This window comes from Bidens hawaiensis, unplaced genomic scaffold (genome assembly GCF_021521415.1).
Source record: "Bidens hawaiensis isolate Kalapana, Puna unplaced genomic scaffold, B.hawaiensis_p1.1 tig00013629_1, whole genome shotgun sequence".
In the NCBI taxonomy this organism is placed as follows: Eukaryota; Viridiplantae; Streptophyta; class Magnoliopsida; order Asterales; family Asteraceae; genus Bidens; species Bidens hawaiensis.
Window position 1 is genome coordinate 424,434 of NW_027492158.1, and position 24,202 is coordinate 448,635.

Below are 24,202 nucleotides of genomic sequence, written 5' to 3' on the forward strand. Positions count from 1 at the left end.
GGAAAAACAGTGAAATTTTCAGTGAAAAAAGGAATTTTGAGTTAAATTCAATTGGTTCCTAAACATTTATTTGACTTGCTGACAAACATGTTCCCTCTTTTATTAACTTTGGCGTTATTAGTTAATTTGAGTAGTGATTGGATATTTGAAACATATCCTTGTGTAAACAATGTAAAATTCATTTTGTATTCAAAAGGTTAACTTGAGTCTGTTTCATGGTCACAAAGAGTAACAACGCTTAATAAAAAACAAAATATTAAATACTTGGGGAATTTTGCATATTATGTATCTATATAAAACCCAAGAAAATGTTCAGCAAAATACTACCAAAACTAGATTTAGTTGAGGATGAAGCTTTGCGGTTGGGTCGGTTGCTTTCTGGTGTCTTGAATCCTTCAGTCTTCATGTGCTTGTTTTCTTCACCTAAAATTGGAGATATGATTTGATTATTGTCTTCAGGTATTAGAATTTAAAACCGCAAGTTTGTGTTAAACTTAGAACTATCTTACAAAGTTTATATAGGCAAGGAAAATTGTATAATTTTGACTAATTCCTTTCCTTAGGCGGTTGTGTTTTAAGCTTTGACCAATTATTCTCGCTAGGTCAACTCGTTGACCCGAGTCGAATTCCTTATACATATCAAAAAGTAAATCTGTATTTTGATTTAGTTAAGAGAAAACTGAGGAGAAGAAAGAAGTAATGTTAAAGTGAAATGTCTGTTTGTTTCATAGGATTGTTGAGGCACCTGAAAGGGATTTGAGTTGTCACAATGATTAATGATATGATCTGTAGCAGATATGGTATAAAACATCAATTGTATGGACCCAAGTCCTGCAGCAGTAGGTGGATACAGACAAAGTCCCTGGTACAAAAGGGCCAGCATTTTCATTAACCCAAATCTTGGCCTGATCTTCATTCATGCCGACACAGCGTAAAGAGTTAAAAACCATCAAACACTTGCCTATAAGCAGAAAACTAATTTGAAGAAAATGCCAAGGATAATTAACTGAGAGGCAAGAGCCAATGGAATTAGGTAGAATGCCACTTACTAGCTAACTAATGGCTTAAAAACCATCAAACATGGGCTTAAGAAAACTTAAATACAAAGTTAACAACCAAACAATTATGTTTACTCATTATGCAAACACAGCTAGCCATTTGGTAAAACGGATAGGTGATTTTCGGGTTGTAATAGCTGTAATAGTACATACAAAATTAGCCATTTGGTAACCCAACCCGAACACATTAACTTAAACCTACAACATATAAACGACAATCATGAGCCACTAACCCGACCCGAGATTTGGTTCTTTGGTAACTTGACCAATATTTTCCTTCACGTCCCCATGATCCATTTTCTTCGCCTTCACCTCAACCTCCAACTTGGCTTTGGTGTCACTTTCTTTAACTTGTTTCAACAACGTTGCTACCTCACTTAACACCTGTTGCCCGGATCCATCCTCATTAACCTTTCCTTCATCTTCTTTACCGCCTTCACTCGCATTTAAATCCGACCCTGTTTCTTTACCATCAATATTCGGATTCGTTTTTTCATCTTTTATGATCTATTCCTCGACATCTGGTTTATTATAGGCCACCTCATCAGCATCAGCATCATCTTGCATCTCGATTTGTACGGATTCGGCATCTTTCATCTCTACCTCTTTCACAACAGTTGTTTCTGTTTGTTTCGTTTCTTCGTTGGTACTATTAACATGATCAGCCACAGCCACTGCCGATTCACGCTTACGTTTGTTAGACGATGGCGGTGTTGAGTTCGACTTCACAGTTTCAACATTTCTCATATCGTCGACGGCCGGAACTTGCTCGTCGCCTTTATTGGGGTTCGCCGGAGTATCACAACTTGCCATCTCTTTGCCGGCAAATTATTAAGTCCTAGAGTGTGACACCTGAGGAGGTTTAAAGTGCAATGCCACGTGAATGATGAAGCAGCTGGGTGATGGTACACGTGTTTATTGGATGACTCACCACCCTACCCAAGTCTTTAGCCGCTAATTTGTTGATTACTTACCTTTTCTGACTTATTATTATTTTAAGGAAAATTGTATTTTAATAATCTAAATTATCAAGTATTGGCCGATAATAATCCCAACTATCAATCTAACTAGTAGCAATCTTAACTTTAAACTTTCTTACTAATAACAATCCCAAACTAACTAGATTTTAACTCCGTTTATTTATAATAATGTGGCATATTAGGTGGCCATTACGTGGCGATTACTTGGATGTAGTCTATCTAAATTTAAAATAAAAGAACACATTAAATCACTATCGTTCCCGTCATCCTCCCCGCCTTAATAAAGTTGTCCGCCAAACCAACCCACCATATCATCCGGCCTCCATTTTTTCTGGCGAGCATCACCGTCCTCAGTCATCATCTCCTCCGGCGAGCACCACCATTTTCAGTGTGTTTCAAGCATCACTTCCTCACTCAAGAATATACCTTGGTACAAACACAACTATCTACTTCATCACACACCATTGAACTCATCAAAGTAATAGCACCTTATTTGTTTTGGCTATCGGTGCTCTGTGCTCTTAATAACCAGCTTTAATACTGGTGATTTTTATAACAGGTGTATTGACACCGATTTATATAGTGTGTATTGTGAGATTGTCGTTATATCTTCCATCTACAGACTACAGGCTGTGTTAAAAATCGTTTGCAACAAGATGATCAGATAACGAATGAATCAGCAAACAAACATACAATACAACAAATATTTTCATAGCTACATCAGCATATAACCGTTTTTATTACACATTCGACCTAGCTTAATCATAATATATACGTACAAGCTAAAATGTTTACCTATTCATTTCCAGAATCTAGGTCCCCTATCAGACCTGCCTTTATTCCTTCCGTCCCATACAGATGACCAAAAGAAGAGAGACATCCAGAAAAATACAGCACAAAAAATCTGGACACGTTCTTGAAATCTAGACAAAGATGCTATTGAACCTGTTCATGAACACAATACCATTGTTATTAATAAACATAAACTGCTGATATCAATCTATCATCCTTTTCTATTATCACTAATTAAAATTTTGTATTTCTTGCCCCAAATCCAATGACTGAATACCTAATTACCGTATCATTAAGTTCTGCACTTTTATTAATATCCGGAATGCTAAAACTTGAATTTACAGTTTTTAGTTTCTTTACTTCTATTTCAATGAGATTCAGCAACTTCAGCTGAATAGTACTGCTAATTATCTGTAGATTAATTGTACGTCTGATCAAGAGAAGTACCACCTGCATCGAGAGGTGCAAATCGTACCAGTTAACCGAACCAAAACCGGCTACTAACCGGCATAGGAGAAGCCGGATACTAAACGATACGAATTTTCACATAGAAACCAGCTAACCAAACATAGGTTAATACGGTTAGTGTTAATAAGGTTATTTTCAATACGGTTCTTTAAATCTAACCTAGACCTGTTAACTCATTTGAGATCCATAAAAAAGATTGGAGGTCAAAACTATCCTATTAGCAATTACAATCAAACTAAAGCACACAAAATAAACCTAAATTATCAATAACTAAAACAATTTCATTGAATTAAATGATTACGTAAGCATAATTTGTTAATACTACGGTACAGAAACAAAACAGCAAGAATCGTTATACCGGAATTCGAACTTTGATCATCACCAGGCGGTGGTTCGGATTCCGGTGGAGACGGCGGATGAGGACTCGCAGCACCGCACCGGCCACGCCGTAATCTGGAAGTCCGTGGCGTAAGTAGAGACCAACGGTGTGATGATATGATTCTACTGGTTGAATAATTGCAAGGCGAGAATAAATGGATAGACGGGACGAAAGGATATGAGACGGTGAGTAACGACGAGTAAGGGTGGTGGTGGTGGTGGTTTACGGTGGCCGGAGAAAGAAGAGTAGGCGCCATTCGGACCACAACTGATATTTTCCGTGGTAATGAATCAGTTATCGTAATATCATTCCGAATTCCAGAAGGTTTACTGGGCCTGAATCTTTGTAAAGTTGGCCCGAATTATAATTTGGGCTGTTTTTTTTTGTAAGACTTGAGTTGTCTAAAATACATGGAGGTAGAGGTGTACAGGCCGATTTTAAACCCCAAACCAAACTGGTTTATAAACCGAACCGGTTTGGTTAACGGCTGGTCAAAACCGGTTTGACTCAAATCGGTACGGTTTATAAACCGGTTTAGAAGTAAGATAGGCCGGCCTGGTCATGTCGATCCGTTCCGGTTTATAAACGGTAACTAGGTATTTAGTCATGAAACTGGCGGTTTGGGTCCGGTTTATAAACGGTAATTAGGTATTCGGCCCGGCACATCTTGAATTTACAGTTTTAACCGGTTTAGAAGTAAAATAGGCCGGCCTAGTCATGTCGGTTCGGTCCAATTTATAAACGATAATTAGGTATTCGGTTCGGTTTACAGGTTCTAACCGGTTTACCTCAAACCGGTTTGGTTTTAAAACCGGTTTGGTAGATCTTAAGGGAAACCGGTTCTGAAACTGGCGGTTTGGGTCGGGTTTGGGAACCGGTTTGGGTGAAACCGGTTTTAAACCCAAACTGGAACGGTTCGGTTTGCCTAAAACCGGTCTCAAACAGTTTTTTTTTTTTTTTTGTACACCTCTCCATACCCCAAATGATGTTACAAAGTATATAGTAATAACTAATGTGTAATTTTTTTTAGATTCACAATCTTTAACAAGGTGATGGTTATGCTATGCATTTGTAAAAGTGAGATATAATAGGGTGGGCATAAGACATGCATTGGTAATTTTAGTATTTTCTCTGTAAGTTGTATTTCATTCCTGGTCTCGTATGAGTTACTCAGTTGGACTTGGGCACATGATTGCTCGTACAAAGTATGCCCACAAGTTTTTTAAAAAAACATCCGTTTGGGAGTACAAAGTTTAATTCAGTTATAATTTTAATATGATTCTATTACCCAATATATTAGACATAAAAACTGAAACGCGAGTGAATTAATAGATTACAATGTCACATGACGAAGAAAATAAAAATAAAAGAAATTATTTATGAGTGGCGTTTGAGTTAAATATGTATGTTTTAGGTATCGGGTAAAAACTAGCCGTCTCATACTTGTGAAAAAAAATTTAAAAGCTAATCTCAGACCGGTCCTATATATGAATATTGTCCTGCATGTTTAGGGTTTTAGATTTACCTGTCATTTAAGGTTCGTTAATCATCCCAATTCTGAAGGAAATTGGCATAACTTTTTCAAATTTGACATAACTTATACAAATTTATGTTTAACACATTAAGCTATTAAGAGTTTTTTATTTTTTTTTTTTGGAAACCTAATCCTAAGTATTTGGAGTGGTCGAAATTGATTTTAAGAAAAAATGTCAATTTCAATCTGATTGGCCCAAAATTGAGTTGCGAACAACTCACTAATCAAAATAGTTAATAAGGGTTTGAGATAGATATATTTATAATCATTCAAGCGACTAAACTAATACCAAACGTGTTTGAAAGAAATTTGATGTGTAAAGCAGTAAACTCATATGAATCGACTACACTAGTCTAATATACCAAGCATAAAAATCTCTTACTATCTTTTTAAGGACCTTGCTAATCTCTTTAGCATCCATCAATGTTGAGGTAGCAAACTCCGGAACACTCGTCCCAAATTTTAAACAAAAAACAAAACACCATATAAACTTTTAAAACAATCCAGTAAACCTAAAGGCCAAAACCTATCGTTAAGGGACATAGTGTGGTGGTAAGTATGTGTTTTAAAGGTGGATGTCTGGATGATTTAGAAGTTCCTTTAAAAAGAAAATTGTCAAAACCCAAACATTTAAGTTAATGAGGCTACGAGGATCATAAAAGTTCCTTTAAAAAAAAAAGGTTATGACCTGGGTTGGAATTTTTTTGAAGACGTACAGACCCTGCTGACAACTTTGATGGGCCTGGGCCTCGACCGTTGATAATTTCAATATAAGTTCTCAACTAAAAACATATAAATAACTGAACATTTATTTGTCCTTTTAATTATTTAAAAATAGTTCAAACTAAATTTTATTAGTGCAAATCAATTGTAATATTGTATTTATCTTGCTTAGTTCCGAGCTTTTGGGCCAGGGAAAATAAGCTAGCAACCGGAAATTCCATTAGGTTAAAATTGATCAATTCGATGGTTAAGGAAAAACCGTAGGTTAAAACTTTTAACCGGAAGTATATATAGGTCGATAAAAGTCTTTGGCGTAAAGTCTATATAATAAATATTACCCTAGGCTTAAAGCGGTATTGATGGTAATACCATTGTTTCAAATTACAAACCTTTCATCCAATTTACCAGAATAAAACGTACCAATTAGTGCATCCAGTTTAACTTGTATCACTGGCCGGTTTAAACTGGTTTTAAAACATTGGCCCTACAAACCTAAACTAAGCCGCTTAAACCCAAAAGAACCAAGGAAACAAAATAATTGACACAAGTTGTAATATAAAAACCTATTGTTAAATTATACAGATGTTCCTTCAAAACACTCAACTAGAACTATCAACATTTAAAACTTGATTGACTATATAGAGGTCAAGATAAAAGAGCCTGATTTTTATACGGGCCACCGACCTCTTTAGTGACCCCAGCATTGTTCATGTATTTTCCAGCAAAGGAATCGAACAGGATGCCTGCACCTACACCGATGGCTAGATCAATGGTGTAGTGTCCCCTTGTACTCAGTAATCGCACCACTTGTAAAAGATTTAGGGTGTCGAATAGAAATGCCAACTCCCACCTACGCATTCTCCTCATATCAAGTGAGGCAATCACTGATCCGGCTACATGACCCGAATAGAACAAGAAGAAGGACACGTCCCCTATTGGAAAGTCCGCTCCTGAACCCAAAAATTCCTAAAATAATACAATAAAAAAAACTAATTGTTAATTCGTTAATAAAAAAACTAATTGTTTTTATTTAGGATTTTTAGCCGGTTTATGTACTTTTGGTCACGCCAAACTAGTGCGTTTTTCAAAAGATGGCCGGTAAGTCACCTTTATCTTCTTAGGGACAATTTTCAAACTCACACCCTTTGAAATGTAAAAACAAAGACAAATATGTGATTAACATAAATTATTTCTTATATCGATATCTTTAAAAATTATATTATTTTTTTTTATTTTAAATGGTTATTTAAGTAACCGACTGACTATTGACCTACCCAATCATCTTCACTTCACTCATAGAAGAAATCCTATATGAGACTTGAACCCAAAAACTCCGCCCTTTTATATTATGTTAAATGCAACTCAGTTTTCAGTTAGATTCATATCAAAATATTAACCAAGAGAACAAGTTAAGACCATATATTAATATTAAAAGTTACATATATCATTAAAAAAATTAGTCTTAAATATTATAAAAAACGAACTTCTTAAATTACAGCGGAGAACACGGGATTATTAACTAGGCTGCACATTTTTTTTAAAAATATATATATTTTTTCAGTGTACTTTTTTTAAAGTACTATAAATTGTAAAAAGACTCCCAAGTCCCAACTATTATTTCTGATCGTCACATGGGTGATGGGGCATCACAAAACGATCCTTTTTTCTTAACCTTTTCTGTATTATATATGTTCTTTTTAAGTAAATGAATATAATGATACTCACCTATACTGTTAAAATATGCCAATTTTAGAATTGAGAATTAATTACTATGAATGGAAAACAAATTCTTTTCAAGAATGGACGGTGATGGAGGTTGACGAAAACGATTTTACCTCCGGCAAAGGAAGTTGCGTTGAATAACCCAAAATCCCTCTGCAAGTAAACATGAATAGCGTCGCGACAGCGGCTCTCGGCCGTCCTTCAATTACCCACGCCCCAAATATGTATATGGTTTGCATCCCCACAAACACCTTCAAACACATAACAAGTATTAAAAATGAGTGTAAAAGATTTTTAAATTTTAATTTAAAAATATATAACAAGATATGCAATAGACATTTTCTATATAAATAGTCGAAATTATGCTAAGCATATAAAGTCACCAAAATGCGGCATGTATTTTAGCCAACATAAATGCAAATATATGATTACACATCAGATTAAATACATACAATAGTTATATAACCACATGCCATATTTATTGTAATCTTGTATCACCTATGCATAATTTCATACCAAAATTTATAAGCTTAAAATATCCATATGTAATTAAATATAAATACCTACCATGTTATATAATCACATAATATGGTATCACACACCACTTAAAATTTTATCAATATTAATTTTGCATTAAAGATAATAAAACTTTGTCTATTTTATAGTATATTATTTTAAAAACAAGACATTAAAAAATTATTTAATTTTCAAAAACTTGTTAACTAACACAAAATAATAATAATAATAATAATAATAATAAATAAAATTCTATTTAATATTTTTAAGGTTACATATGAAAATTGTAAACTCTTATTGTATTTGGAGAGTGCAATAACCTAAAATACAATAATTTAATTCGGGTACAACATTTATGGTCATATAAGAAAACAGCAACAAACTGTTACCGTATTAAGACCGGCAAGTACGGTATTAAGAGTAGGACTTGCAACAAGAACACGGTGCAAATACACGGTAGCGTTGAAACCAATATCAAACGGCGGAGAAGACGACGGTATCATCCGGAGCGTATACTCCACACCCATAAAAAACAACAAACAGCCCGCAAAGAAACACGGGACCGGGTGGTACTTGAACAAACCCACTGCATCCGCCACCCTCCATTGCATAAACGACGCATTGGTTAATGACCAACCGTGAGTCTTCTTCTTCTTTAGATTAATATTATTAATGGAAATGTTGGTGGTGGGTGTTGTGAGGAGGTTGGTGGTTTGTGGCAGGGAGCGGTGGTGGAGTTTATTATTATTTTCGTTCATTATTCAAAGGTGTGTAAATGAAGGTTGAATTAAGTAAAGAAGGGGTGGATGGAAAGTAGGGAGTGAGGATAATGTGGGGTATTTATAGGTAGTGAGCGAGCGAGTGAGGGAGATCTCAATGGCGCGTGCGGTGGAGATGTGAGATTGAAGATAAGTGACAATTGTTTCAGACCTGAACTTGAATGTATACTGTAGTTTGTAGCTATGACTATTAATTGTACTTCATTTACTCTGTTTTTTAAGGTTTTCTCTACAAAAATTAAATATTGGGAGTGGTATTTTTTTTAACCATCAACAAATATAAAATGGCTAGGTATTTTGTAAGGGTTAATTCAATGGAAAAGGCCATCATCAGCTGGTCCAACCTAGCTGTACAGAGTCTTTAAGCACCTTCAATTTATCTCCAGCTTTATGAAAAACCCACCGCTGAAGGCCCACTGGTGGTAAAAACCGGATGCTCTCAGGGTTGAACTGGAAATCACAAAGATATCAATCTTCTTTCATTGAACCACTCATGCCCTGCAAAATGCTGTAAGTAGAAATTGAACTTGGGTCTCCATTGAAAAACCAAACCCTCTACCACTATACCATATTGAAAAGAACAAAAGTGATATCAAACATTTACTTTTATGCATTTATACAAAACACTATTTCTGCTTTATTATAACAAACAAGAAATCGTCATTATTAAAAAAACACTATTTCTACTCTATTTGCCCATAAAATTGTTATCTACTACTAACAACTCACAATAATCAAAACCTTATAATCCATTCGAAGTTACAAAAGATATTCGTTATTATAAACGAAAATAATCCGAGTGTATGTGTGCCAAAATTAAACTCAAATTAGATCATTTAGAAACTTACAAAAGAAGTCAAGATAAGAGGAAATATATAAGGAATCCTACCAACCATCAATTTGAGCAAGAAAGGCTAGCACGGCTAAGTATCCCCGTACACCAGCAACCACACATCCTTCCCTCCAATGCTCCAATATAGCCACATCCTCTCAATTCTCAAAGGCAAAATAACGGTAGCAGATTTTTGATACCCATATCATGATTATCTAAAAATCCGTATCTAACTATCCGGAATTTCGAATCTTCAAATAGTTAAGATAGTGATTTTTAAAGTTTTTAAATATTCGAATCATCCGATATCCAGAAATTCACAAGTGAAATTCTGAAAACTAAAATAAAAATTAATATTTATGGAAGCAATAATTTTCAAAATTAAGCTCAATTTTTAGTGAACCAGCCAAAGGCTCCCTCTTGGATCCCGATTGTTCAAGGGCTTTGACCCTAAGAACCATTTAAGGTTCTAATACGGAAGACCATAATAAAATCATACAAACGTGCACTCTGCATATGCTTATTTGTTTGATGAATACTATTATTCAAATTAGTCAAAATGTCAATACATTTATACTAAAATATCTAACCATATCTTATAGTGTTATTTGAATAAACCATATCTTATTGTTTTAACTAATCGGGTCGTTTGGTGGTCCATGGTAATGGCAAAATCTTTAAACATATGGGTTTGGAAGAGGATGTCTTGGGTTCAAGTTCCACATACAACAAAGTTTTAAAAAAATTCACCGCTAAAAAAATTGTCTTTTAAAGTTACATAAAATGATAACGAGGCAAAATGATAATGTATGTTTTTATCTTACGTCTAATAATAACATATTTTAAAATTTTCTATAAATACTAGGGCTGCAAATGAACCGAACGAATGCGAACAAGACATTGTCCATGTTCATTCGTTAAGGAAATAATTTGTTTACAAACACTTACCGAATGAAATTTTATGTTCGCGTTAATTCATTAAGGAAATGAAAGTGTTCAAGAACGGTTAACGAACACAAATAAAATTGGCAAAACCTAGAGATTGAAGTTGATATATTTATCAAAGTGAATAATGAGGAATGAATACAAAAAACTTTCATGAGCAGCATATACGAACTAATGTTTATGTTCGCTTGTTTAATTAATCGAAGGAAATTTCTTGTTTATGTTCGCTTATTTATTAAATGAACGAACATAAACAAACTTCCTACCAAATGGTTCATGAACTGTTTTCCAAATGTTTGCTTCGTGTACAGCTCTAATAAAGACATGTTACAAATATTATATTCTTGATTATGTTTTAAAATAACATAGCATTACGTTATGTGTATTTCAAATGAAATTTCATAAAATACTAAACCTTTTTAGTTAATAAATGTCGCAAGTTCGAAACCTGATTTAAAAGGGTTTTTTCCAAAGTGGCAGGTTTCTTCCTTAATGTTTCTTTGGTGAGTAAGGCCTAGAACTTCAATATCAATGTGGACGGTTGGCACCCCGTCTTAGGATATCTTACTCGTGTCACACCCAACCTATGACGGAATATGTCGGGACGCAACTAATTACACAATATCTCGCAAGACACTATTAATATTAACGTGACAAAACTAATAATTTAAATTCATATAATCAAAATCCATCACAAAATCCATAACTAGCATTATTCAAATAAATTATTTATTTTTTCAACAACCTAAAGTCCAACTACATATCTTCTCGAACTTCTAATTATTTAACTAGCAATTTTGTAATATGCGTAAAATAGAGTTTGATCAGCATAACGCTGACTGAGAAATACACATTTAGAATATAGTTATATTGTAAAACAAAACAATTCGTATGTAATTATGAAAAATTACAGCGTTAATGATATATAACAATTGCCAAATAAAATAGATGTGGACCCTTTCGGTCTAGTTCAAAGCCAGCTTACCAAGATAATAATGTATACATGCTAGATGAGGATGAGGTGGTCCAACCGTCAAACAATAAGAATAAGCACATAACAATATAGCATGTCATCGATGGGCAACAAATCCAAAAACACATAATATTGAATTGAGATTGATGAGATATAGATATATATAATAAAGTTTGGTGTGTATGGTACGTATATTACCCCCAAAAGTAAAAGATGAAAAAAGGGTGTGGATTACTAACCTTAGAGAATAGGGGTGTTCATTGAATAGAATAACGAATTTTCAAGTCAATAGAATCGAATAATCCGAATAATTTATTTTTTTTGCTAGTATTCAGATTGTTAAATTATTCGGTTCGAATTCGTATTCGTATTATATTCAATATTCGAAATTCAATTCGATTCGTATTTGAAACTCGAATTCGAATTGAATACGAACCGCATTCGGATAAATTCGTTTTGATTCAAGTTCACTTTGTTGAAAATTTCAGAATTCAAAAACCAAAATCATAATTTTAAAACACACAAATATTAGTTTAAAGTAGCCACAATACTATGTATACTATGTGATAATAAGTTTAAAATTAAAACACAAATGTATGGGATAAGAAATAATAATGTATGCTATAGGGTTTAAATATATATTTTGTAATAGATATTTATTATTTATGTATTTGAATTCGTATTCGATTACTATACTCGAATACAAATCGAATTCGAATTCGAATTTTTTTAAAAACGAATTCGAATATTAATAATCGAATTCGAATCAAATCAAATTTTGAATGTTTAGAATTAGAATCAAATTCTGAATCCCGCTATTAGAGAATTGGCGAGTGAAAAAAATTAAATATATAAGAGAAGATTGACTTTAAGCGAGCTGACAACCGAACTCAATGAAAAATCCCTAAAATGAGTTCATAATCATAAATAAATAAGAATAATGATATCTAGATAGAATAATTAATCAAATATGAGTCTTTTATGCGAAAAACAGAAAGTTCGTTTTTAAGCGGGTGTTCGGTTCGTGTCCGACTCGAATGTTGATTTAAGGTCAATTTCGAGTCCAACATGATCAAAACACAAATGCAAACATAAAACATTGAAAAGTCGGAAGCTAATTTGGGTCAATTCATGGTGTAATTAAAAAGCCCCAATTCAGTTCTTAACATAAATCGTGGCTAGAATTAATTTAATTGCACATGAAATCCCCCAAATCCATTGAAATCGAATGAGGAATTTTATTCAAGTATTGATAATTAATAATAAAAACACAAACCTACTTGAAGATTGATGGAAAAACTAGATTATTGAAGCTTAAAATACCAGTTTGACTTTTGAAAGTCAAACCTTGAAAAACACTTGATTGAACTCGAATTTGCGAAAGAGAAGGAGGCTTATGAGTATGTAGCAGAGAAATAATGAGGAGAATGATTTGTTTATAAAGAAATCGAAGTAAAGTTTCATGTTTATCAACAATTTGGAGATAACTCTTTTAAACTTAAAACTAAAGAAGATAAACACCAGAATATGATCAAGTTTGCATCTTTATCATAAATTAGATGATAAAACTCATGGGATTATTATAGAATATAGTTAGGAATGTTTTGGAACTCAAAAATTTGAATTATAACGAGACTAGAATGAAGATTTGAGGTTAAACGAGTCAAAAACGAACTTAAACATAAAATACTGATCAGGTCTGTCGGCCGAGCCACGCGTAGGATTTGGCCCATTCTTACGTGCCACATGAGGAGGGTTTTCTTCAAAAGTTTCATTTTGGCAAAATTGGTTCTTATAGTTTTCAGAAATGCATTTTAAGCTCAAAATAAGTGTTTTTAAGGATGGTTAGCATGTTTAAATATCAATGCATTATGAAAAAAAAAAAAAAAACTTAAGATTTTACTTTTATAATAAAAAATAACTATGATACCTTCACATGCCTTTTGTTGAATACAATACATACTTACCAAGAGAAGTGTAATGTTTTTGTCGAATCATGAAATGAATCTTACCTGATCCATGACGATGTTTCCACGGATTTTGAGATGAACGAACCACGTCTTGATCTTCTTCCTCTGCGGCTGCGCCTGTGATCTCTCCATGTTGAGACCTGCAATGGTTTCGGGGGTGTGGAGGTGACTGCTAAGATATCCTGAGGATTACTTGTTTACAGACACAAAAAGTGGTGGTGGCTCTTATTGAGCATGACGCATGATAAGGAGGTGGAGACCTCCTTATGTAGAGTCTCATTGCCACCATCATGGTACCCTAATGGGCCTAGCCCAGTTAGGGTTACCTCCACAAAACCCCATCGGCCCAATAACATTGTATTAGTCCATGTAATGAAATAAGCCAAACATAATAGATTTAGGGTCGTAGAACCGGGTTTTAGTACCATACCCCTACAAGCCCCCCCAAGTCCAGTGTTGCTCCTAGGCGCGCAAGCGTCTAGGTGGAGCGCTGGACTTTATAAGGTGTGAGGCGGTTTTTTCCCTTTTCTTTGGCCTTGTTTTTATTGTCTGAGTTTTGAGAGGCTTTCTTCATGATGGTGACATGTTGTAATAAAAGCCTGCGCGCGAGGCGACTTACGAGCTATAATAATAATGAAGCTCGCGCGTGAGGCGACTTACGAGCTATAATAATAATGGAGCTGGCGCGAGAAGCGACTCACGAGTTATAATAATAATGAAGCTGGCGCGAGAAGCGACTTACGAGCTAAAATAATAATAATGCCTGCGCGCGAGAGGCGTCTTACGAGCTGTAGCATAATAAAGCCTGCACGTGAGGCGTCTAATGAATAATAAAAGCCTGCGCGCGAGAGGCGTCTTATGAGCTTTGAGAATAATAATTGAGCTGGCGCGTGAGGCGACTTACGAGCTGTGAAAGTAATAAAGCTTGCGCGCGAGAGGCGTCTTATGATCTTTGAAAATAATAATTGAGCTGGCGCGTGAGGCGACTTACGAGCTGTGAAAGTAATAAAGCTTGCGCGCGAGAGGCGTCTTATGAGCTATAAGAATAATAATTGAGCTATAAGAATAACGAGAGCCTGCGCGCATGGCGACTTACGAGCTGTAATAATAAAGAAGCTGGCGCGCGAAACGACTTACGAGCTGTAATAATAAAGAAGCTGGCGCGCTAGGCGACTTACGAGCTTGTAGAATAATGAAGCTGGCGCGTGAGGCGGCTTACGAGCTTGTAGAATAATGAAGCTGGCGCGTGAGGCGGCTTACGAGCTTGTAGAATAATGAAGCTGGCGCGTGAGGCGGCTTACGAGCTTGTAGAATAATGAAGCTGGCGCGCGAGGCGACTTACGAGCTTGTAGAATAATGAAGCTGGCGCGTGAGGCGGCTTACGAGCTTGTAGAATAATGAAGCTGGCGCGCAAGGCGACTTACGAGCTTGTAGAATAATAAAGCCTGTGCGTGAGACGTCTTACGAGCTAAGAATAATAAAAGTCTGCGCGTGAGGCGACTTACGGGCTGTAAGAATAATAACAGCTTGCACGCGAGGCGTCTTATGAGCTGTGAGTAATAAAAGCCTGCGTTTGAGGCGACTTACGGGCTGTAAGAATAGCAACAGCTTGCGCGCGAGACGTCTTATGAGCTGTGTGAATAATAAAAGCCTGCACGTGAGGCGACTTACGGGCTGTAAGAATAATAACAGCTTGCGCGCGAGGCGTCTTATGAGCTGTGAATAATAAAAGCCTGCGAGTGAGGCGACTTACGGGCTGTAAGAATACCAACAGCTTGCGCGCGAGGCGTCTTATGAGCTGTGTGAATAATAAAAGCCTGCGCGTGAGGCGACTTACGGGCTGTAAGAATAATACAGCTTGCGCGCGAGGCGTCTTATGAGCTGTGAATAATAAAAGCCTGCGCGTGAGGCGACTTACGGGCTGTAAGAATACCAACAGCTTGCGCGCGAGGCGTCTTATGAGCTGTGTGAATAATAAAAGCCTGCGCGTGAGGCGACTTACGGGCTGTAAGAATAATAACAGCTCGCGGGCGTCTTATGAGCTGTGAATAATAAAAGCCTGCGCGTGAGGCGACTTACGGGCTACTTTATGTCACGCGCCACGTGCAGATGTTGCATGCGCGTGCGCGTAGACTTTTGTTTTGTGTTATGCGCCACGCGCAGATGTTGCGTGCACGTGCGTATAGACTGTGACATGTGTGAGCATGTGATGTGTAAGCATGTGATGCGTAAGCATGTGTAATATGCGTGAGCATATGGTATGAGGATTCCCAACCCCTAAGTTTGGCGCGTAGCCATATGGGATATTATGAGGATTCCCAACCTTGGCGCGTAGCCATATGGGATATTATGAGGATTCCCAACCTTGAAGTTTAGCGCGTAGCCATATGGGATATTATGAGGATTCCCAACCTTGGCGCGTAGCCATATGGGATATTATGAGGATTCCCAACCTTGAAGTTTGGCGCGTAGCCATATGGGATATTAGGAGGATTCCCAACCTTGGCGCGTAGCCATATGGGATATTATGAGGATTCCCAACCTTGAAGTTTGGCGCGTAGCCATATGGGATATTAGGAGGATTCCCAACCTTGGCGCGTAGCCATATGGGATATTAGGAGGATTCCCAACCTTGCAGTTTGGCGCGTAGCCATATGGGATATTAGGAGGATTCCCAACCTTGGCGCGTAGCCATATGGGATATTAGGAGGATTCCCAACCTTGGCGCGTAGCCATATGGGATATTAGGAGGATTCCCAACCTTGGCGCGTAGCCTGATGCGCGCATGCACGGCGATAGAGTGGTGACTCGCGAGTGCGCGTGCATGGCGGAGGTCTCTTGCGCAAAACCCAGATGGTGGTTTCCGCGGCGGCACATGCACGGCTGCGGAGTGAGAACCCACGGGCGTGCGTACATGGCGGCGGAAGTCTGGTAATTTCTAGATCTGCAATTTAAGAGTTAGATCTGCAACTTTAGACCTAAAATCCAGGTCTGTAATCTAGACCTAGATCTGTAAATCAGATTTGGACAGATCTGAAGCACGGAGCAGATTTAAAACCATCACAGATTCGGAGATCTGATCATTCGAATCACGGATTTTCCTTCTTGTCCAGATCTGGAAATCTCTTTTTAGATCTATGGATCTTTTTGAGCTTTAATATAAGCCTCTTTTTAGATCTTTGAAGCCTTTTTCTGTAAACTTCCAGATCTGTGTTTTTCTTGGGAGAGATCTGACAGCCGAGATGAAGATCGAAGGGCAGTTCGTTGCCGTCCCACGGATGGCGCCAATGTCGAATCATGAAATGAATCTTACCTGATCCATGACGATGTTTCCACGGATTTTGAGATGAACGAACCACGTCTTGATCTTCTTCCTCTGCGGCTGCGCCTGTGATCTCTCCATGTTGAGACCTGCAATGGTTTCGGGGGTGTGGAGGTGACTGCTAAGATATCCTGAGGATTACTTGTTTACAGACACAAAAAGTGGTGGTGGCTCTTATTAAGCATGACGCATGATAAGGAGGTGGAGACCTCCTTATGTAGAGTCTCATGGCCACCATCATGGAACCCTAATGGGCCTAGCCCAGTTAGGGTTACCTCCACAAAACCCCCTCGGCCCAATAACATTGTATTAGTCCATGTAATGAAATAAGCCAAACATAATAGATTTAGGGTCGTAGAACCGGGTTTTAGTACCATACCCCTACAGTTTTTACATGACTTGACTATCATTATCAACTACCTAAGTATGAGAGATGGCGGCACTTGTAGGTAATCAACAAATTAATTTAATTATCGATAGAAAAAATAACTAATCCGTACACACCTTATACAACATACGCTCAAAATTAATCTATTTGCTTCACACAAAATAATGAAAGATCTCGCAAAGACACATGACACAATGTTAAGCCAAAATCTACCAAATGGATGCGTGGCTAAATATTACGAACGTCGTTGAAACATGTTACCAGATGTCAAAAGGTAATTACACGTTACTTATTATAAGATCACTTATATTAAACCATAAAATATTACAAAATTTATCGTAATGAAAGAGAAATTTAGAAATTCATTACATGATAACAACCAACAGATTTGTATACTTTCGTATTTAACTATTCCTGAACTACTATTTTTATCATAAAAAAGTAACTATCACACATCATGAAATTAAACGGAGAAGCAAGTCTCTTATTCCTATGTATTAACTTCGTAAATAATTTAATATAAGGATATGGCTAATAAACAAAAACTTCTATATTTAATTAAACAAAATTCTTATGGATGTTACATTTTCGTATTAAAAGTTAGAGTTCTATATTTTACTTACGATAGTCAACAAAATGAAATTAGTTTTTGACACGAATGACGTTAGGTGAAGTAGAAGGGTGCTTTGATATTAACTTGTAGACAATGATCGGATCAAAAGGTGTAAATACAAGGCTCTTTACCAATTAACACTTTAATTAACAAAGATTATAATTCATTGAATCATTGATCATATATTTAATAAGTGTATTGATATGGATGATTTCTAAACAAGGTTAGTCTTTTCTAATGCTATCATTGCTTTATCTTGGTTAGGTCGATTTTGACGAAAATCTTGACCAAATATTACGGCCGGTTTTCAAAAAAGACAACCGAATTGGCCGGGTCGCTTTGGCGGGTTCATGGTTCGGTTTAAAAATTGAAACCACCCAACAAATCATTGGTTTGGTTTTGTTGTTGTCTTTTAAGTTTGATCGATTGTCATAAAAACTTTCAAACTATACTTAATAGTTTGGTTTACAATTTCAACCAAAAACCAATGATAAAAGCCTGGGTGAACCATGAGAATTAGACAATAGTTCAAACATCATAGCATGAGACAATAAGGACACTAGTTAAAAAGCACAACAAGAAGGCGCTTTACCCACCCGGCACAGGATCAACCATTAACAACAATTTGATTTGATTCGGCATTATGTTTCAACAGTTGAATTTTTGGTTTACAATGATAAAAATTATTATTAACGGTTTTATCTAAAAACTGTCAAAATCTAACCGTAGACACTCCTACGGTTTACTAGCGGTTGGTGTTGAAATATTTTTCTTTTAATATTACTCCTAGCATAGCACACTTAAATTTTTAAATGATAAGCATGATTTATGAAATATATATGCATAAGTAAATATTTTTAAAATGAAAACATAAATAATAGATGTTAAATTGCCACGCCTATTTACACAATATGCTTCAAGTTCCAAATAGTAAACAAAAACTTCTGTTAAACCGGTGTTGTATAAACTTCCAACTAGTCAAACCAACCTGCTTTGATTTGGATTGTTCAATCTATTTCTAACGCTTTATAAACACCCGGTATGAATCATGTTCCTCCTATTTAAAGGACCCATGAACCACGTATTTTTTTACATGAAGTAATGAAAATCCTTTAATTAGCTACAACATAATTTTCTTATAAACTTAAATCAACCATTAGTGAACCCCCTTTAAGGCTCTATTATTTTCTTTTCCTCTCTTTTTACGGTTTGAGGTTTACAAATATACTATACTAAATTTTAAAAAAGATTAATAACTTTAAAAAGTAATGATAATGACTAATGAGTGTTGGATGCAACATCTCCAAACAGAGTTGCAAAACTATAAATGGTTGCCTTAATGAATAGCTGAAATTGTTAGGTTAGAAAAGTTTGACATGAAAGAGTCGTGATAGCATAGGTTTGGTGTCCAATGTTAAAACGTGTTTAATGCTACTATATCATCATCCCCTTGACTCCAACTCAACACTCCTTTCCGACCATGTTATTTAATGATTAGTCTTCTTAATAGCATGATACTAGGGGGTGTTTGGTAGAGGGAATTAAGGGGTGAGAAATGGAATTGGAAATAATTCTCTTGTTTGTTTATGAAAGAAAGAGGTGAGAATTGGAAATAAACCATTTCCATTTCTCTGATTTTGTTTCTCTAAAAAAAGCGGAGAATTGGATTTCTAGGGTTTCATTTCTCAGCCTCACTCTCTCAAGCCTCTCCCTGCTGTTCGATCTACAGCAGCAAACTCATGCCTCTCCCTGCTGTTCGATCGACTTGCAGCCTCTAATCACCCACAAATCATCTCCAATCCAATAATCGAGTTCGTATTCGCGATCCTTGCTTCGATTCCAACGATCCTAGGTATGAAACTTTCATTTTTTTGACTTTCTTATCCTCGACCAGACCTAAACCTCGATCCAAACTCAGCTGCTGATGTCGATTGTTATCGTGGGATGTTTGTATGTTGTTGGTAATCGATTTAGATATGTTAGATTTCAATGGTTTATGTTTAATTCGACTCTTGATGAAATCTTTGATGTCTAGGTTGGGAATTGAACATTATATGGTATGAAATTGATGGGTTTGAATCATGAATTTTATGTTAGAATGATATTTAGATGCTAGGTTGAATGTTGGAACCGATAAATTGAAAGTTTACATGAGTTGCTTGAATGCTGTTGCTGATGAAATCTGTAATGCTGTTTTGTTCAAACAATATTTTGATCATAACAGATGCAAATTGATCGTTTCTTGAGTCTAACATTAAGTTCAAAGAGTCTAGTTTCAAACCCCACTGGTTTCGTAATTTTTAGAGAAGTTTTGATTACCCAAACGTGAAAAATAAAACCGGATGTCAAATCTGTTTTTGACTGACAGATTTTAGGTCCACTTCTAAAGAGCATAACTCTCTTGTTTTTGAAGTTTTAAACTTCATTCCTCTTTCTAATGAACATTTTAAGTGTCTAGAATATTTCCCAATTGGCCTTGTATGCAAATCCTGAGTAGTCAATTTTTGAGAAATTTTGACATTTACAAACTCTAAACAGTAAGTTTTAGATACCTTTGATAATTAGCATTTTAGTTGAAAACCTTATGCATACTTTAAAATTTTGAGAAAAATATATAAACACCTAGAGATGTTGAAGTTTCTGTGAAAATATTTTCATAATTTATTTCAATTGTTTTGTTGATAAATAAATCTATATTTACAAACTCAAATCTGACCAAAAAACTCAGATTTCTACATATCAACAAATCATCACTTTTTACACCATTTTTATCTAGAAATTGACCTGTAACTCACATGGAAACCTTAGGGATCTTGTATTACATTGACTTGTAACTCACATGGAAACTTGGATGTTCAATTTCATCCAAAATAACATATATATTGATGTAAACATTGGCAATTAAACAACATTCAGCAATTCAGTGAATAAAGTTGCCTGTAATCATTTTTCTTGCTTTCATGATTACTTTGTTGCTAATATTTGGATTATATTTTGGAGTTATTTGCTTTTCTTGAATTTTCTTATATTTTTATGTGTAGATGGCAAGATCACCTTCCAGACAAAGAATAGTTGCCATAGGTGCATTTTATGTCATTTATGTTACGATTCGTTGGTGGATGTTGTGTACTTATCATTTGCGTCGGTCGATTGAGTCAATGACTTTACGTACAAAATATTTAATGAGTTACCATAATAGGCGTGAAAACATGGTGAGGATGGTTTATGAAAGTGATGTTACGAGTGTTGTTAACATAAGAATGAATATACATGCATTTACAACACTTTGTGATATGCTAGAAACTAGAGGGGGACTAAAGAATAGTAAAAACATGCTAGTCGATGAGCAAGTTGCTATGTTTTTACATACCCTTGCTCATAATGCAAAGAATAGGATACTAGTCAACAGATTTCATCGGTCCGGGGAAACTGTAAGTCGGTATTTCAAGTTAGTCTTAAATGCTATATGTCGATTACACAAAGAACTCTACAAGTCACCCGTGCCAGTGCCAGATAATGAAACTGATGAAAGATGGAAATGGTTTAAGGTTAGTCAAACACTTTTTTTATTAAAGATATTTTTTGCTAACATAAATTAGTAAGTAATGTTTTCTTTTAACTCAGGGTTGCTTAGGAGCATTAGATGGAACATACATTAAAGTTAAAGTCCCTGCTATTGATAGAAAACCTTATAGGACAAGAAAATGGCAGATTTGTACTAACGTACTCGGAGTATGTACGAGAGACCTTTTATTTACGTATGTCTTAGCGGGATGGGAGGGTTCTGTAGCTGATAGTAGAGTTTTGCGTGATGCAATCAGTAGACCCAATGGTCTTAAAATAACTCCGGGTATGTGATAGACAATTTTCAAAGAATATATATAGATTTAAGTATGATAATTAACATAGAGTTTATGGTTAATTGTAGGAACATACTACCTTTGTGATGCCGGTTATACAAATGGTGAAGGATTTTTAACTCCATATCGAGGTCAACGTTATCATCTTAACGATTGGTCTCGTCCTCCTACGAGTGCTAAGGAGTTCTTTAATATGAGACATTCATCGGCCAGGAATGTTATAGAAAGATGTTTCGGAATGATTAAAGATAGATGGGCTATTTTGCGTGATAACTCATATCATCCCATAGAGTCCATGCCACGTATCATCATTTCTTGTTGTTTATTGCACAATTTCATACGAACAACAATGAGTGAAGACCCTCTTGATAACGAAATCCCAGTAAATCACACACAACCTACAAATGACCATGACAATGTTATTTCTATGATCGAGCCCTCACAAGAATGGACCGATCGTAGAGACCTTCTTGCTAATGAAATGTTTAATAGTTGGACTGCGATGCGTGCGCAGCGTGCCAACAATGTTTCTTAATTATGTTTGACAATTATGTATTTTTTATTTATAGAACCAAGGATGTTTCTTATTAATGTTTATTTATGCACTTTATTTGTTTCTTATTAATGTTTCTTGTTATATTTGTATTTGTAGTTACATGAATTATGATTTTTAATTGTATAATTATGCATTTGTACGTAGACATGGCAGATTCAAATATAGTGAGAGGAGTTACTCGGAACAAGCATACCTGGACAAATGATGAAGATGCAAAGCTAATTGATGCATTAATGGAGATACATGCATCCGGAAAGTATGCTGGTGCTGACAATGGATTTAAACCAGGTTATTTAAATGGTGTTCAACAATTGCTAGATGTAAGTCTTCCTAACTCTGGCCTCAAAGCAGAACCACATATAAAGTCTAGGATGAAGACATGGAAGACACACTTTAGCATTGTATATGATATGGTGCATACAAGTGGGTTTGGTTGGGATGAACAAAAATGTTGTATTATTGTCGATGATAGTGTTTGGAATGAATACGTGAAGGTATATTCTAAAAAATATATTTTTTAGATTTTAAAATTTTAGTCTAATTTATTTATAATTGTCTTGTAGTCTCACAAAGGTGCTGTGAATTTTCGTGACAAGTCATTTCCTTTCTATGACAAATTGTGTACCATATTCGGTAAGGATAGAGCTACTTGTAGTAAAGCAGTTGACATTGGAGAAGAAGATGTTGTTCAAGAGACGCAAAAAAGCTCACCTGTTGATATTGAAGACTTTGATTTTGTTGATGAAGCCGTTCCAAATGTTGACAGATCTGAAGGACAAACAGGAAGTGTAACAAGCAAGCGCAAAAGAGGTAGAAGCACGGATGCAGATGAGATATATCGAGAGTCTTGCAAAGATATCAAGGAAGTTTTGCTTCGATTTGGGGAGATGGTGGGTGAACAACTTAGCAAAGAAGGTATGGAGGCTCGTGAAATCTATGAAAAGGTTAGTGATGAGTTGAAAGCTTTACCAGGTATCACTACGAAAAAACGGTTCAAAGCAGCTCATTTGATTGGTAGAGATGTGGATCTAGGACGTTCTTTTCTTGCGTTGACAATAGAAGAGAAAATTGAGATGGTCGAGTTGTATACCGATGGTTCAATGGGATAGTTGTGTATGGTTGAAGTATGTTTTGTATGTGAATTGGTTTTAACTATGGTTGATGTTTTTTGCTTAAAAACTATGTTTTGTATGTGAATTGGTTTGATCAATGCATATTTTGGTTGGAATTTATGCATCTTTTTATGTGTTTTTTATTTTTTTAATAAATATTTGTTATGAAAAAAATACTTGTGCTAATGATAAAGTTGATATAATTCTCTGTTTGTTTCCTATGTACCAAACAAGAGAAATGATTCTTAGCTATATTTCTCTACTGAAATCTCTGTACTACCAAACAGAACAGTCAATTCTCATTCTCCAGACCAATTCCCTTTCTCTGCAATTCCATTTCTCTATTCCATTTCTCTACAATTCCATTCTCTGTACCAAACACCCCCCTAGTCTTATCATTTTCTATTTTTCAACTTAAAACACATGTTAAGGGTGGTCGGCGTCGTCCTTAGCATCCCTAACTTTATGAATGACCTCTTTCTTCCACATCAACGTCATACTATTTTTTTCATATACCATAAAAGCGGTTATCACTATCTTTCACATCCTTAACATAACTTAATTTTATAAGTTGTAAAATGATATGAAATACTTCTATATAAGTAATATCTATATATATATATACTGGTTTCATCGACAATCATACGGCGCCCATCACCCTTGTCGTCTCGTTCCCACAT

At 35.6% G+C, this 24,202-nt stretch overlaps 1 protein-coding gene and 1 pseudogene across 2 annotated transcripts; one reads left to right on the plus strand and one right to left on the minus strand.

Moving 5' to 3' along the window:
• Nucleotides 1–6,468: 6,468 nt before the first annotated feature.
• Nucleotides 6,469–8,930, minus strand: LOC143544567 (phosphatidylcholine:diacylglycerol cholinephosphotransferase 1 pseudogene; annotated as a pseudogene). Its single transcript, XR_013137273.1, has 3 exons — nucleotides 8,562–8,930; nucleotides 7,770–7,907; nucleotides 6,469–6,900 (listed from the first exon to the last, which is right to left on the minus strand). The product of XR_013137273.1 is annotated as a phosphatidylcholine:diacylglycerol cholinephosphotransferase 1 pseudogene (transcript).
• Nucleotides 8,931–22,719: 13,789 nt separating this feature from the next.
• LOC143544598 (uncharacterized) lies at nucleotides 22,720–23,637 on the plus strand. Its single transcript, XM_077036667.1, has 2 exons — nucleotides 22,720–22,904; nucleotides 22,974–23,637. The coding sequence occupies exons 1-2, from the start codon at nucleotides 22,782–22,784 to the stop codon at nucleotides 23,517–23,519; spliced, it is 669 nt and encodes a 222-aa protein (XP_076892782.1). The 5' UTR covers nucleotides 22,720–22,781; the 3' UTR covers nucleotides 23,520–23,637.
• Nucleotides 23,638–24,202: the final 565 nt, after the last annotated feature.

Bases quoted from the DNA above. Each gene is read 5' to 3' on its own strand.
- LOC143544598 (XM_077036667.1), top strand. From the start codon at position 22,782: ATGAAGACATGGAAGACACACTTTAGCATTGTATATGATATGGTGCAT. The intron at 22,905-22,973 runs GTATATTCTAAA...ATTGTCTTGTAG, and splicing joins TTTGGAATGAATACGTGAAG to TCTCACAAAGGTGCTGTGAA.